Raw genomic sequence first — 16,613 nt, forward strand, 5'->3', positions numbered from 1 at the left:
CTTTAAATAATCCCATATAGAAACTGCTTACCAAATTCCTTTTCCACATCACCAATAGTTTCCAAGATTTATGGCACCATACAGGGAAGCACACAATCAGTAGACACACTGTGTGAACAGGGTCTTATTTTTAGTCCAATACTTTTAGGATTCTAAGCTACCTTCTCAGAGTCATACTACCTGTAGCTACCTAGAATCCACATATAAGTGGATTATCCCAGAGGAAGAAAATGGTGAAATTGTTTCCTGACCTGAGAAAAGGGGAATAACCGGCCTTCAAAAACAGACACAGAAATAGTGTCGCACTGTTAATGGGGTTGGGTGGGAAAATAGCCTACTCTTAGGCACAGACATAGCAGAAGGTGATAGGATGCATTCCAGTGAACAGCTGTGGCAATCATATGACCACATTCAAAGTAACCGTAATTTATCTAGAAATACGACACTGATTTTGAGTGCTAGAAAAGTATTTCCATAGATAAGCAACATTACTTTGAAAATACACATCTTTGCTTCCATGGAACCACCACGTAAAAGCTGTGCAGCTATTAAATAAAATTAAACTGCAAATACTCTTTGATCATCACACCATCTTCCCTATAGCAAACAATGGTTTGGCAAAAAACTAATTTCCAAAATTACTTAGTATTATAATTTGTCTGATAATACTGTGTATGAGCTGAAGGTACTTGCGGATTTTCCCTGTAGTCCTTCTCCTCTAGCACCTCATTTTGCAGTTGTAGCGAGGAGCGGCAAGTAGGTGACCTCTAGGGCCAGAAGAACGAGGAAGGATGGTTTTACCAAATTTTTCGTCCTCACTGTATTTTCTCATTCTAACCCTAAGGGGCAGCTTTTCACAGGTCTAGAGGGGCTGCTGAGGGAGGGGGAAGATCTGCATCCACAAGCCATTTGTGCTTTTTATAATGCAACCCAATGTTCTTAATATACAGCAAAGCTGCGTTTCTGCCCTGCTAAAGAATCGACACAATTACAAACAGCAAAACATCTTTATTATTAAAACATAAAATGGTGCATAGTTTTTGCAATGAAATAAGGGACGGGGGGGGGGGGGGTCCTGGGCATGATTTAGGATACCAAAATGTTTGTTTAATGTTTGCATTAGACAGAGAGCAAATTTCACAGTGTAAAATGATAATGCAGACACCTTCTTATCATAAAAAATACTCTTCTGGCATTATCAGACAACCAGCAACAATCAACAACCACAAACAGTTTCAAGTATTCCAGTAATATTTTTTGGCTGTGTCATTAACCCCCCCCCCCCAACCACAGGGCGTTCACACATGTTAACCTAAAACAGACCCATATTTTTTATTATGGTTGAACATTTCTAGTTGCAGTTTACTCTCAGTTGACTTACTAGTCTCTTACTACAATAGAAACAGTTTTAGGAATAACTTTTCTCATGAACATTGCAAATAAACCTTAGAATAAATTATTCAGATAGCAATGAAGGGAGAAGATGGTTTCCCACTGTTTCCAGATACAGGCAAAGAGTAAATTTACTCATTTTCCCTGTTTATCATGGATTGCATAGTTTCCTTCACTGTGTAGGAAGAATGCTCATTTTAAATATTTAATTTCTGGCCCATTTAAACAAGTTATTCAATGATGAATTCAGTTTGTCCAGGCAAAGTTTACAGGTTGACTGAGGTAGTTACCAATTCAAACCACTGCCTGAGTGCATCACTGAGGGTCTCCGGGAGGGCATTCACATCTCTGAGGATTATGTAGAAAGGAAATGGAAATTCTTCTATGTAGGACCTTATTTCTGGCAATTCTCCTGGGCCTTTGAATATAGGTACTTTTATATCCAAGATAGAATCCTGAAAATTAAAGTGACACACTGATTAAAAGCAGGTACTGAGTTACACAAGTACCACAGCAAGCAGTATGCATTTCTTCACTACAAAAATCAAGCTGAGACAAAGATATGATTTTGTCACACTAACTGAAAAATAGGAGCATTTAGCAGATGACTGCTAGGAAAGTTGAATGTATCTCTATAGCCTGAACTCTTCTCCCCAAACATATATTATTATTAATGCAGCACTAATGCAGAGAGCCACCACATGTTTTTTCTAAAATATTCAGTGGGTTCAGTTCCTAAATGAGTAGACTGTCATACAGGAATGCAGTTATTATATAAGATGCAAATCAAGGGAAAGATTGTAAGAAACCAAGCTTGATTGCCGTTACAACTCAGAATATTTTATGTTATTGCTTCTTTTACTATAATCCTCTGAATTTTACTGAATAACTAAAATCACCTTGTTTTATCCCCTTCACATGTCTTGAGGACAACTAGCATCATGGGGCATACTATACCAGTATTATAGCAAGTAACACTGAAATAAAACAAAACAGTATGGATGGAGCTTTGCAGTTTTGGGCACTCAGTACATGGAACAGAATGAGCCTAAAGAATGGGCCTAAAGAATAGCTCAACAGAGAGGAGATTCCTCCCCCATTTTGAAAGGAACAGTTGGGGCTACAGCACTGGAGAACTGTTTTTGAGGGGCAGTCAGAAGCAGCTGGGGGATTTTTGACATTACTCAATGTTCAATACTACTACTACTACTACTACTACTACTACTACTACTACTAGTAGTAGTAGTAGTAGTAGTAAGTGGAAGTTAAAAAAACAAAACAAGAAAACCTCAACAATAAAATGGTTGGTATAGTATGAACTCTGGATGATTTCACTATTGAACTGGACACTTGTTCAGCTATGAAAAATTCTCATATTACAGCATGATATGGACCTTTTTACAAGCAGCAAGCCATTTCAACCCCGAGAAAAGGTGTAATATCCCATTTTCTCTCACTCACCCTTGAACTGGGGTTGTCCAACACTACAAAAATGACAAAGATATTTGCATTCTGAACAGACTGGACGGCTGCTGTGACACGTTCCTTTCCCTCAAGGAACAGACCTCTTCCATCAGATACTATAAGGAGTAGCTGAGCAGTTTCTGTTGAGGAATTTTTTTTCAGTTTTATTAAAACAGGAAAAGATAAATAGCATATATATATCAAAGGTCTGAATTGCTACGATATGCAATCAGAATATCTGAAAGAAAGCTAAGAGAAAGTTGTTTTAGACATTGAAGATTATAGCCCTGAAGATGATGCAAATTCTGTTTCCTACAGGGAGCACAAGTCAGAGAAACTTAATATTGTAATGACAATCCAAAGGACGATCTAAAAGCAATGGAAGAAATAAAATCCTAGCTATCTAGTGCTCTGAAGTAGTTTATTGAGTTCAGCAGTTATTTCAGTAACATAAAACACAACATGAATGGAGGTACCAATTATTTAAAATGTGCTCTGTTATTTTATTAGGAGCTTGAACCAGCAGTATTCTGACCACTAAATGTAGCAATAGTTCTTTTTCCATGACAGTAAAAATCATTACTAGAGATGGGCACGATCTGAATTACGATTTCAAAAACTCCCTGATTTTGGCGTTTGCTCCACCGTGACTCAGCTAATCGGTTCTGTCCAGGGCAACCGATCCAGCGGTCGGGAGTTTGCTTGTTTGGGACTTGATCGGATGGGTCAGTTTCTGTTCGGAATTGCAGACACTCTGGTGCTAGTAATTTATTCCCAGGGCAACGGAGTTAGGGAAATAAGCTGTGTTTGCCCTCCTCCTGTCGCCCTCGAAACACGAATGGAAGCCCAGCTTCCCTTGATTAGCAGGCTTCCTTCCAAACACGGAGCAGCAACCCAGGTGAGGGAGGGGGAAGGGGGTGGGCACAAAGGAAAGGCAAAAGGCAGCTCGGGAGGCCGGGAGGCCGCCTGCGCCGTTTGCCTTTCCCCAGGACAAGGGGCACGTGGGCAAGCTGGCCGCCTCTTGTCCTGGGGAAAGGCAAAAGGCAGTGCGGGTGGCTAGGAGGCTGCCTGCGCCGTTCGCCTTTCCCCAGGACAAGGGGTGCGCGGGCAAGCCGGCCACCCCTTGTCTTGCGGGGCAGGTGAACGGCACGGGCAGCCTCTGAGCCACTCACGCTGCCGCCAGCTCCGCAGCGCACTGGGACAGCCGGCTTGCTGCGTGGGCGGGGGCGACTCAGGAGCGCGCACAAGAGCCTGACTACGGTTGCCCTGGGCGCTGGCCTCTCCGATTCTGGACCGGAAATTAGAGTTGATCGTTTAGAATCGGTGGCCTGCGTTCGGCAGCAGCCCAGATCCACGAACGGCTGAATCGGAATTTTTTTTTGGATCGGGCCCATATCTAATCATTACTGTGGGCATGACAAACACTTACCTGGATTTATGTTCTGAGACAACTGCTGTGCAGCGGCAAACATATTCGTTGCGGATTCTAAAAACTGTTTGAAAAACAAGAAAATAAGCTAATCATTAATCAAGCATACCAGTCCTAAAAGTTACTTTATGGAAATTAATGGGAATGCAAGTTGTGGACAGCTGCCTAAGGCTGGGAGCTATCCCTAAATCTTATAACCATAATTTAGCCATAGAATCTGGGTGGACTTCAATTCAAGCACATATACCGCTTTTTAACAGGGCTATACCTAGTTTCTCTACACAACAGTTTTCAGATTGAAAAAGGAATGCAAGTTTTGTAAGCTCTGCTTTGCTCATCTTTCTCAAATGCTATTTGAACCAGTTTGTTTCCTTTATCCACAGCTTTAGTACAGTTTTTTAAAACAGGTTTCTTTCTAGGTCATCCCAATCAACTGAAGGATCATGGTGGCACTGTGATGTTAAGTCATTTACAGTTACACCCTTCTAACCCAGGCAACTTCAATAAGCTTAGAAGGATGTGACTCTGTTTAGAACTGTACTGATAATCAAATCCTATTGGCTATGTTACAGATCCAAGTCAGCAGGAAAGCAATTTGTTCTCACTTAGAGGGGGTAAACGTATTTCTTCAGTTATGTAGTGCCTCCTCTTTCCAAAACTGCCAGTGTGGTTTTTCAAGGAGATGGTAGTAAAGTTTTTTCAAAACATACTCTGGCATACTGGGGGAAAAGAAATCTAACTCTTGAGAAATCTGATCTTTGTAGATATCACTGTCATGGTCATGCTGAGTCATACGGAGTCCCTCCTCTCTGGTCTTTGGTGATAGGCCACTGCATGTCCTTGCTTGTGACACTAAGGTCTACAAAGATCAAATTGCTCTTCGCTTTTGTGCATACTTCATAGCTGAGCATTATATTACATAGGCAGGGTGTACTAGGCCAATAGAAGGAGATGTACATTTTCTTTCTATAACTTTATAAGGTCAGAACTGTCCAAATAAAAATTGGATGGTTGAGGAGATGAATTAGCTTTAAAACAACCTTCCTTTACTCAGTACAGTAAAGAGTCCAGAAGCACCTTTAAGACTCACCAACTTTATTGTAGCATAAGCTTTCGAGAGCCTCTTCGTCAGATGCTATTTTGCTACCACAGACAAACACGGCTAACTCCTCTGGAACTTTACCCAGTGTGACACAACAGCTATTTTATAAGTCAGAAAAAACTCTTCAAAATGTTCATGCATACACATGTACCACATATGTGCAGCCTTTCTGAATTGCAGCCCATTTCTAACCCTTGTTCCCCCCTCCACTACCAAAAGATGAGACCATGATATGCAGCATTAAAAGATAATACTGGGACATACCTGTGCTATCTTAGTTTTCTTTTGCTCAAATTTGCAAAGTTGTAATAGCCGAGTTCCTGATTGGTCATTAAATTGTTCATGGAATGGATGCAATAACTGAACCGTTTCTCCAAAACTTAAATAAAATGAAAAATGTATTTTAAAACTATGCACTCTGTAAGAGACAAACTCGCATTAATTATCCTTTAAATAAACTTACAAGCATCCTTACCTACACACAGCAATTTGTCCTACTTCTAAGAGAGTTAATGCATTTCCAATTACTGCCAGGGATTCATAAGCAAGCTATAAAAAACAAGGTTAATTAAGTTGGACTCAAGTTCCATATCTTTAACATTCAACATAGATTTAACCAACTACAACTTTGTAAAATGATACACATTTATATATATATTTATCCGTACCCCACCTTTCTCCCCAATGGGGACTCAAGGTAGTTCACATAATTTTCCTTTCCTCTGTTTTATCCCTACAACAACCCTGTGAAGCAAGTTAGGCTGAGTGTGAGAGACTGGTCCAAGATCACCCACAAAGCTTCCAATGGCAGCGTGGAGATTCGAACCTAGTTCTTCCAGATCTTAGTCCAATAAGGAACTAGAAAACAAAATGATATGCCCATCCTGTATGATTTGCTTGTAGCCATTTTGCCCAGGTAAACATCTAAAGATTAAAGTACCTCTGCTGCAGAGACAGAAGTACACACATCACCAGGAAACAGTGGTGTGTGAAGCTCAATCCTTATTGGTTGGCCAGGGATAACTGCTAAGGACTAACAAGTGAAGAAGCAGAAGGAAACAGAGGCATGTATCCAACCAGTCTATGATGGGAAAGTGGAGTTTCCCTGTCTTCTCTGTTCTTGCAGCCCCTTCCAAAAGATCATTCCTATGATTGCGGCACCTGCGTGGGTTGGGAGGCTCGACTGAGGAAGTATAAGAGGATGAAACTCTTTGTCTTCCCTCTTCTGCAAGTACAATTCCACTGAAGAAAGGGGTCAGTTTAAGAATTTCATTCCCTTGTTCCTCATCACTGCCGCCCACCAACCTATACACCTATTTCCCTGCATGGATTCTACAACCCAAGGATTGATCTTTCTGGAGGTCAGTGGCAGAAAGAAGGAAAGTGCAGGAAAAGCTCTGTGCTTTACACACACAAATAACTGGATACAAGACAGAGCTAGCAGGCAGAGCAGCAAGTGAATATAACCAGAATCCTTGTTTTGATACCCCACCCAGAGCACAGCTGAAAGTGCATGCAACAACCTTGCTGAGGGTAAGCATGTCTGGATCTGGATGGGAGATCTTCTGGAAACTTTATTATACTACTTTTTGTTCCATGGCAGATAGGTATGATATAAATGTAAGAACTGATAAATGATGCCTTAAAAACATTTTTATGAATTTAGAGTCTAAGCATCTTCATTTTTCTTTACCTGTTTAGAGTGATTATCTATCATGCTGGCTGAATCATCAAGGGCCAAGCAAATCTGGTACTGTCGTTTGCTGGGCTTGGTCCTTCGTAACCAGATTTTATCCTTTCGGAACTGACTGGCGATATAAGGAATTACTTTACGCATGTTTAGCCTTTTCCCTGTCCTATAATCGCCTCTGGCAGTGAGAAAGAAAACGCAAAATTTTAGCAGTATGCATAGTTTAGGGAAAAGTTTGGCAGAATACTTATCTGAATCGTATTTAAATACATAGTTTTACTGATATATAGACTAAAATTTCGAAACTATCATCTATGTCAATATATCTCCTAAAGCAAAGGTCACATTGTGTCAAACGTTGAAAACCTAGCTCCCAGAACAATGCCAGCTGCCAAAATAGTTTAATTCTGTTTTGTGCAATTTTTTTCTGGATTAGCTCATTATGGGACAGGTTAGGCCAAGGATTCCCTGTCCCCAGTCACTAGCAATCTTATTCAGCAACCATGTGGGCATTTTTCAAGCATATATTCATAGCCCTAAGGGTTAGAAACTTGCTATTTTTTTAAAAAAATAAAGCCAAGTTTCTTAACAATGTTATAGTGTGTCTAAAATATTGTGATATTTCTACACTTGTGCAAAACCAAGCCACACTTACAGTCCCTAATTTTACAGACTAAAGCACTATCATTTAATGGTGATCACTGTTGCTGAAAAGATCCAAAGTTGTAATTTATAGTACTTTACCCAGGACTTATCAACAGAATGCTTGAACTGGACCTGGATATAGAGTTGTTTAAACACAGGTACAGGCTTAGGGCCAGTAACTACAAAATACTTTTATATCCATTCAAGCAATGGTTGAGAGATTGGAGCATTAATATTTTCACTATTTCCTTTCTACAGATGGAGAGCTAGAGACGTGTTACAATACAAAGAAATCAACATGTAAAGTACTAACTCAGAAAGCTCTATGCAAACTATGCAGGCATATTAGTACACACACATGATGTAACTGGAAATCCAGATTAATCTGAGATATTTGCCAAACACTATACTGACATAAGAAGTGCATCCTACAGGATATGAGTAAGCAACCTTTGGCTGTGAACAATGCTTTTGGCAAATCAGACTTCAAAGAGCGCTGCTGTCTAAAGCCCTGGTTTAGAGAGACCAAACTTACTTCAGCTTGGCTGCCTGAGTTGGCTCCAGTATGAGTCGAAGCTGCTCACACAGCTGCTGGGAAAGGGCTGCAGTGAGTAGAAGATACCTCTGCCACATCTCTGCTGCTGCCTTCTCCTGAAGTATTGAAACAAGACAAATTCCACAAAATGTATTAATTTAAAAAAGCTGTGCTGTTATCTCTTGGGAGCAAGGGGAGAACAGAGCTATGGAGCTTTTCTAAAGTGAATCGGTTTGCAGGTGCCAGGAGGTGGCTACCGGGTGATATGTTTGGGGCAAGTTTTTACATAGATGGCCACAGTTCAGAGAAAGAAATGTGTCAAATAGCCGGGCTTCCAATGGTTACAGACAGAAATTGTCCCTGAATGTTTATTAGGTATAAAAGCATAGCCTGTTGTGCCCAAAACCACATCTGTTGGTTTCAAGTCTATGCAAATGTCCAATTTCGAATTTGGAAGGCTCTTTACAGAGTAACAAGTTTATAAAAAGTAACTCATGTAGATGAAATCACAGGAACTCCCCCAAAGCTATTTGAGCTTGGGACAGGAAAGCACTTTCCATTTGCTGTAAAAATCAAAAACTCCAGTATCAATCAGATATACTGTGAACAATTGTAATGGAGAACACATGATATTAGTAGGAAAGGAGGATGCTGTTGCATTCAGCCTTCATGCAGAAAACTGAAGAACATGCAGTTGGGGCTGCAGGGCAAGTAGTTGGTAAAATAGAGCCTCCTGAAGGGGAAGATGTCATGGAGGATGAACTGACCATCTGAAGAGGTCCAATATGGGGTTATTTCAGGATTAGCTATCTCCAAAGTTTGCTGCAACACTCGGGAAATTCGTTTCATAGGCCGGAAAGAATTCAGTAGCCCCAAAGGCTACTCACTGGTCAATGCATTCACACCAATTACCAGCTACAGAAAATGGGAGAAGAATTCTGGAACCTGCCAATTTGCTACTATCACAAACAAGTTAAACTTTGGTTTCTGCAAAACGATTGCTTTTTGGAATGAAAGTTACAGGATGAAGTTTGCATTCTTTCTGGTCTATCAGAACTGTGCTCAGCTAGACAGCTGCTGTGTTTCCTTTCCCTGTGATGTGTTTTGGCATTATGGACACAGCAGATGTTGCTCTATCCAGAGGTGAGTTAGCATTGCCTCATGGAGATGGCCCAATCTTGCCCCCAGCCCCTTTTGCCTCTGCGTATGATCCATCACTCGTATTTCTTCTAACTGCCCTGGAAGCCAAGATTTGCAAGTCTGATTGGCTTCAACCAGTTGATATTTTCCTGGACTCTTTTTTGCCCAAGTTCTTTGCGCAATTAGATCCTGAAAATGATTTTTCCTACTAAGCAGGATGGCATGTGGTGCAATTAGACATGGCTGTAGTCACAAAGTGGAGATCCACTGCCTACTGTGAATCTATGCTGCTATACTCAACAGATGTTATTGTGGAGAAATATGATTGTGGAAGGGCAACAAAAGCCTCTGCAACAGACTGGCATGAAGTGCAGCCCTTGGAACAACATTTTCATTGGAGGCCAGTATGCTCAACAGCTGAACTATGACCGTAAAATCCTTGTTACACTAAAGTCTCTTGCGCTTGGCGTGAAGGTGGGAGGAAGAAGGCAAGCATCTAGAGCACCAAACACTGCTTTCAGCTCCCCCTCCCCTTTCTGCCAAGCTGTCTAAAAGCAGTTGCACGCTGCTGTTTGGAGAAGGTGGAGGCAAAGAAAGTATGGGAAGGAGAGAGAAAGAATGGATTCTATCTGGGAGTGTATTCAGCCCTTCTGGCTTGATGATCCTATCCCCCTCCCCACCCAATCAAAATGGAAAAATGAAAGAATAGTGGGGGCTGTAACCAGAACTGGGAGTGATGCTGGGAACCTTGCTGCCTGTTCCCATGATATAGTCAGTCTGGGTAGCTCTGAGAAAGCCCTGCCCTTGGTATCTTTTATTATCAGGACCATGCTTGTGACCAAGACGAGGCAGTTTCTGAAAGTCAAAACTGCTGAACTCTGCAGTCTCTAGAGAATAGGAGGATACAACCCAATGTATATGCAATTAGTAAATATTTTAGTTTGATGTTTTTATTAAAATTCCAGAGCCTTGTCCTTGCCTCACCTTTATGTGACAATGTCATTTTTTACAGACTTCTACAATTACAAGGTGTCACCAACAGGTTGCACAAAATGATTAGGGTTACAGAAATGTTGCTTACTCTGTAGCGATCAAAGGATGGTACTACTACCCAATACTGAGCATGGCTTCAGAAACAATACTTGAATTTCCCATAATGTAAAAATGTATATGCTTGATAAAATAATTTACCAACCTCATCAATTTTTCCAGCCTGTAAGATTTCCAGCTGCTTCTCTAGTTCTTGTCGTAGCTCCTCAGGATTCTTAACAATGTGCTTAAATTTAAGACACTGAAATTAGAGTCAATTGTATGGAAGAGATTCTCTCTCACTGCAATAACCCACAAACAACTACCTACATCAAAAAGCACAATTTATTTTCTCTTTTTGGAAATCAAAGGGAAAAATTAACATTTTAAAATGTTCTGTTTATTTTAATTTTGTACTTTTATTGGCAAAACGTTTTCTCAACAGAATCAATATTTTTTATGTAGAGATGCACATCAATTGCTAGATGATACATACTGTTATCAAATTGAGTTCTGAATTTTGTTTTCAGCTTTCATTTGTAGGAAGAATAATCACTGGCTTCCATGCAAAATATACAGCCTGCACTGTGAGTTACCCCAGAAATAAAAAGGCAGTGATACCAATTTTTTAGAGTCTTATCGTGCTTTTAGTAGGTGAAGCAGAATTTTAAATGTTAACATCCAAGAGGCCTTGATCTGAGAATACTTAAATCCAGAGACTGGAGCCATTAATGGGCAATATAGATCTTCCTACACACCTGAAAAATGCCCCCGATTTGCAGAAAACTCAAACAAAAAATCCAAAATGATAAAAGGAGCACCTGTAGCTTTAACCAGATGCCCTCAGTGGCTGTTGCTAGGCAATCACAACAGTTTAGCCAGAAATCCAGGCTGTTTTGGCCTTAGAGGGAGGACTCCTCAGAGCAGTGTGCTACCAAATGATATGCATGACTCATCCTGGCCTGGCTGCTTGCTAGGGCTACTTGCTAGTGTTAAACAGCAAGTCAGAGTTTCAATGTAGGACCTGGGAGTCCCCAGTTCGGATCACTCTCCTGTAGAAGCTCACTGGTTGAATTTGTTGTGATGATAATAGGGAAGTGAAGAGAACAATGTAAGTTGTTTTGAGTCCCCATTATGGAGAAAGGCAGATTATAAATGAAGTAAATAAATAATAAATACAGATGAAGATGGGGGGGGGGCAGATAAAAGGCTGGTTGTTTAAAAGGTTTGAAGAAGAGAAGGATATAGGGAAAGATGAGTATATGGAGGTTGTCAGAAGGGAAAGAAGAGACAGGGAAAAGTGAAGTACCCCCTGCAAGTCGTTGCAGCTTCCCTACCATGCAACCAGACCAGGCTCAGCAGCACCATGCAACTATGCCATAGGGGAGAGGTTACTGTGGAGGGGAGGGTAAGCTGAAGTCAGGGGGTAGACAAATATGGGTGGGAAAGAAAGAAGGAAGCAGGAAAAAGAGAGTGACTACGGGGCAAGGAAGAGGACATGGTGGGGGAGGGGAAAATGAGATGCCTCTGCAAGTCCTTGCGGGTCTCCACATGTGATTCCTATTTGTGTAATAATGCAACTTGTATTTTACCTTAATTTTGGTAGTCATCAAAAACTGATGTGCAGTATGTATAGTGGACTCTTTGTTTCTGTCTGGCTTGACTTCTGACAATGGTTTGTCTGTTCCACATTCTTTTTCATCCTCAGAATTGAGATCTTGGGCTTCCAACTCCATCTCTGCTGGTCCTGCATTCAAGCCATAAAAGTCTTGCTTAATATTGCAGTCTCACATCCTATTGTTATATTTTCTTGGCTTAATTAATTAAAACTTTAAGAACAACAACAGAACTAGTTTAAATGCAATCAAGAATTTATTACTGATGGATAGCACTCTTAGGATAGGAAGCTGACAATATACCAGATTTTGAAACAGCAGACATTTTCATCTCTGGATTCAGCTTCTCTGTTTCTACAGCATTAAGATACTCAGCATTTTCAGCTTCTGGTTCCATAGTTGCATCTTCTGAAATTGGTTCTTTGTTGTCCTCACTGAGAGGCATGGTCAATTTTTGTTGTTCTTCATTAGCTACATCTGGTGGGAACATTTAAAATACAACTGAACTCTTCAATAGTGCAGTGTTCTCCCACAACAACACAAGGGAAAAATAACACAAAAGGTTATCAAGTATCCAAAGTCTTTATTATACTTTTTATAAAAAGCAATTCACTCTATAAAAAGCATTTCCATAAGCCTCTACAGATAAACCCATTTCCAGGATAACAGCCAAGTGGTTAGGAGGACTTTGCCGCTCATAAATTATAGGTGTAGGGTAGAAACTCATGTTTAATTACAGTAGCCTCTACCACTATTTCCAGGAAGAAATGGGAAGTATACAGCAGGGGAGGATATAAAATCTGATGTCTAGCAAACGTTGTCATACCATAAGTCTGTGCATCATAGGAGTCACTGCCTTGCTTAATGTGTTCAAAAGCATCAGCTTCTTCTGCATTTTGTTCTGGCTGGTTTGGCTTCTGCTCTGCTTCACCATTGGACTCCACCATTCTTAATCTCTTATGGACATGCTGACTGTGATCCCCTGTTGAGCGTTCATTGTCAGCTTGTCCAGGTTTTCTCTTAAAGCTCTGAAAAATGGGTAAAGTGTAGTTTTTGTTTCAGTAAAACAGACTCTTATTTCAAGAGCTCTGTAGCCTACCACCACTAACCAGAGAAGTCAATCTCTATGCAGAAGGGTTCACCTGACAGTGGAAACAGCTTCTTTAAATTTGGGAAATTTCTGTGTTTAGTGCATACCAAGCTGCACAAGCAGAATGTTAGATATGCTATTTTAAATAATATCAACTCTACCAGTGCCAATCATCTATGAGCACAAGAACCTGCCTTTAAATCAAGTAACTGGTCTATCTGGGAGTATTCCACATGGATACATGAAACAGCATGCCTGTTGTGCAGTTCTGAGTAGGGTGGAGGTGAGCAGGGACAGCCTGTAAACAGCTCCACTCCGACACAGCTCACTGCTATCCTCACCACACCAACTCTGCCCCTACCCTTGCACACCCAGGCAACCTCCCTTTTCCTGCTTCACAGCTGACCTGTGGTTAAAAGAACACTGTGGCTCATCTGTGAACTGAAAAAAATAATAATCACAAAACAAACAAACCAGGCTGTTAAAAGACTGAAAAGGGGGAAGGAATGGCGCTTATCTCTGTTACCTCCCCCCCTCCCCCACTGACTGCATGTGGAACTTCCACAGAGAGGCTCTGCTCGCAGTCACTGTGACATTTACCTGTTAAGCTGGAACATTCAAATCCCTACTCTGCCATGAAGGATGCTGACTACATCCTAGGCAAAGCAAGGCTCTTTGAGACTACTAGAGGATGTTAAGCATCCTACTTGTATTTGTGATTCCCAGGACTGAGGCCAATAATAATATATTTTGCAGTTAGCAGATCAATCTAATTCCATTTTGAAAAATTTCAAAATGTATAATAAAACAAACCTGTGTCTTTTTTTTGCTTTGTTTCCGAGAAGCCATCTGTGCCATTAGCTCAGATTCATGGCCTTCTGATTGATTTGCATCAGCTGCTCCACTTCCATGCTCCTGAAAAAAAACCCCAAAGATGCCTGCTGTTAGAACACAGCACAAAATTTAAACCAGACAATTGCAGCGGGTTCAGGATACAGATCCACTCTATACACTGCAGTTCTGCAAACAAACTTATACCTCAATTTCTATGCTGTATCAAAAACTCTAAGGCTACCTGAGAAACCATAAAATCAAAACACTTAGGACCTCGGGGATATTCCTGGGCTCATTCTCAAATCAGTAAAATTCTGAAAGTCTTCTGTTTTAATTCAATGGTGTCAGAACAAGTTCACACAAAGACTGATTTTTCATGTGTATTTCAGGGGACTCCTCTTACATCATTAAGCACTTGCAGTAAAGAACTTGCATCACTCCAGACTGCAATTGTTTAGCACAATGATTAACATCCCTAACGTAAAAAAATGTATCTGGGCACAAATTTTATTTCTTTTAAAAGATATCCCTCCACGTTCTCAAGCACACTTTGCCTACCCAGACTGCACAGTATTAAAGTCTGGATTGTCATGGAACTTATCTGCCAGCAAACTATTTTGCATGCCATAACGATTTTCAAATATGGCGTACAACATATCTATCTAAAGAATTTATATCCTTCTTGCTCTTAAAATTCCCAAGGCAGCATACAACAAAGTATTTAGGATTTTTTTAAAAAGCTTGTGTAATTTTTTATGTTCATAATAACCATTTCTGACAACCAGTGTACTGTGGCAAAACCAAAGCAAAAGCAGTGCCTGGCTACGCACATAGTGTACATAGAAAGTGATCTTCATCTCCACTTACATGCATTTGGACTCTGCTTTAGTGCTTAGATTGTCTAGCTATTATCAGACAACCTGAATTCATAAGTCTGGGATAAGCATTATACTGTCATGGAGAAAAGCATCTGTAAAGACTCCATAAAAGTAAATGCTTTACACAAACACACAAAAGAACTGTGGGATATTTCCACTTTACCTCTTTAACCGTATCTTTCTCAGAAGCAGTTCCAGCCAATTCTACAGCAGTGTCACTCTGCAGGTTCTCTTCTCCTGCCTGTCCATACATTTCATGTTCTAGTCTCTCAGCTGCGTCGGGTAACTGTACATCCTTGTCAGGATTATCGGCAATCTCCTCTTCCTGGAACACACACCAGAAAACCATCACTAATATTCCAAAAGGTTAGGAGTGTGACCGAGAAGACTACAGAACTGGTTTAGTTGCCCAAGATCTGTAAGATGTTCAAACATCAAGGAAGTGCCATCACTATTCATCTACCAGAATTTAGCCTTCAGGTAGATATATAGCTTCCATATTAACAACAACAAAACACACACACATTTTTCATATCCCTCCTTAGTGACAAAAGATGTTACATAAAAGGAGACCATGTCTTCTATAAAAAAATAGAAAAAATGAAACCTGAGGATAAAGGCCATGTTCACCAGCAGGAATGCCCGTCTCTTTCTGCTCTTCTTCTTCTTTTTGGTTTTCTGTTGCGTCATCATCATCTTCTTCTCTGGTATTTTCATTAGGATGCTCTGCACATTCTTTTTCATTTGTTTCTTCCTCCATATTATTGTCTCCTTCTGCTTTATCTTCAAAAGAATCTTCTTCCATTTGCTCAGGATCTTTACCATGTTCCTCCATATCTTCAGTGTCCTCCTCCTTTACCTGCTTTTCATCTACATCCATTATCTTATCTTCTATCCCAAAAGGATTTTCTCCTAACACAAAGACATGATTTTCAGAAAAGTAAGAAGAGATTACTAAGCTTCTTAGGTAATGTGGAAGAAATATACCAAGTTCTGTTGAACAATTAAAATGTGGCTTTTACTTGGCATTGTATAAATCATCAGTATCTGAAGTGCAGAAACACATGTGTTTCTTTAATGACTGAACCCGTGTCTGATATAATTTCCACAATTCATCCGTTATGTGGAAATAGTGTTTGTTATGCAGTCCTAAATGCCACAAATTATGAAGCACACATACATGTCTAAATATTCAAGGACAAATGGTGAAAATATGTATCAGAAAGCTGTGATCAACTCATGCCTCTCTAGCACACACTTTTCAGTGGCAAATTAGTGTGAATTAGCCCTGAATGATCCAAGAGACTATACTCCCAGCTGTGTTCCTCTGCTTAGAACAGAAGTACTTTAGAAACAGACATTTGCAGCACACAAAAGGATGCAGGAGACAGCTAGGTACTTCCTACAAGCTTTTATCAAAGTAATAATTTGGTATGGTGAAATGTATCCTAATGTCACTAAGCCCAGATGATTCAACATATTCATCTGTACGTAGGTTAGAAGTTAAACAAAATAGTATACCTTGAGGGGAGGGTCTATGAATCATTGCTTACGGCAAGTTTCATAAACTCCATGAGGCTACCTATAAGGCGTTTTGCTGTAGGCAGGATCCAGCCATACTTGGCATCAGAATCTCAACTGACTTTCTTACTCCATTTTGCTACATCACAGGCCTGATTTATATATGCAGCAGGATGATGTGACAAAGTGCTGGTGTGACTGAGTGAGCTATATCAGGTGAAGGACCATGTTTTTCAAATTCACTTACA

General features: G+C 40.3%; 1 protein-coding gene across 1 annotated transcript in view; it reads right to left on the reverse strand.

The window, feature by feature from the left end:
• Positions 1-1,019: 1,019 nt before the first annotated feature.
• The window catches only part of MDN1 (midasin AAA ATPase 1), a 156,523-nt gene continuing 140,929 nt past the window's right edge, over positions 1,020-16,613 (reverse strand). Inside the window, exons 89-102 of the mRNA XM_054973804.1 lie at positions 15,452-15,756; positions 15,008-15,169; positions 13,946-14,047; positions 12,869-13,070; positions 12,346-12,519; positions 12,019-12,173; positions 10,593-10,673; positions 8,258-8,373; positions 7,081-7,255; positions 5,863-5,936; positions 5,652-5,766; positions 4,286-4,349; positions 2,854-2,996; positions 1,020-1,847 (exon numbers count right to left, since the gene is read on the reverse strand). Of these exons, the coding sequence (XP_054829779.1) occupies positions 1,659-1,847; positions 2,854-2,996; positions 4,286-4,349; positions 5,652-5,766; positions 5,863-5,936; positions 7,081-7,255; positions 8,258-8,373; positions 10,593-10,673; positions 12,019-12,173; positions 12,346-12,519; positions 12,869-13,070; positions 13,946-14,047; positions 15,008-15,169; positions 15,452-15,756 (2,057 nt within the window). The 3' untranslated portion in view covers positions 1,020-1,658. The remainder of the gene's footprint in view (positions 1,848-2,853; positions 2,997-4,285; positions 4,350-5,651; positions 5,767-5,862; positions 5,937-7,080; positions 7,256-8,257; positions 8,374-10,592; positions 10,674-12,018; positions 12,174-12,345; positions 12,520-12,868; positions 13,071-13,945; positions 14,048-15,007; positions 15,170-15,451; positions 15,757-16,613) is intronic.

The sequence above is a fragment of the Eublepharis macularius genome, chromosome 1 (genome assembly GCF_028583425.1).
Source record: "Eublepharis macularius isolate TG4126 chromosome 1, MPM_Emac_v1.0, whole genome shotgun sequence".
In the NCBI taxonomy this organism is placed as follows: Eukaryota; Metazoa; Chordata; class Lepidosauria; order Squamata; family Eublepharidae; genus Eublepharis; species Eublepharis macularius.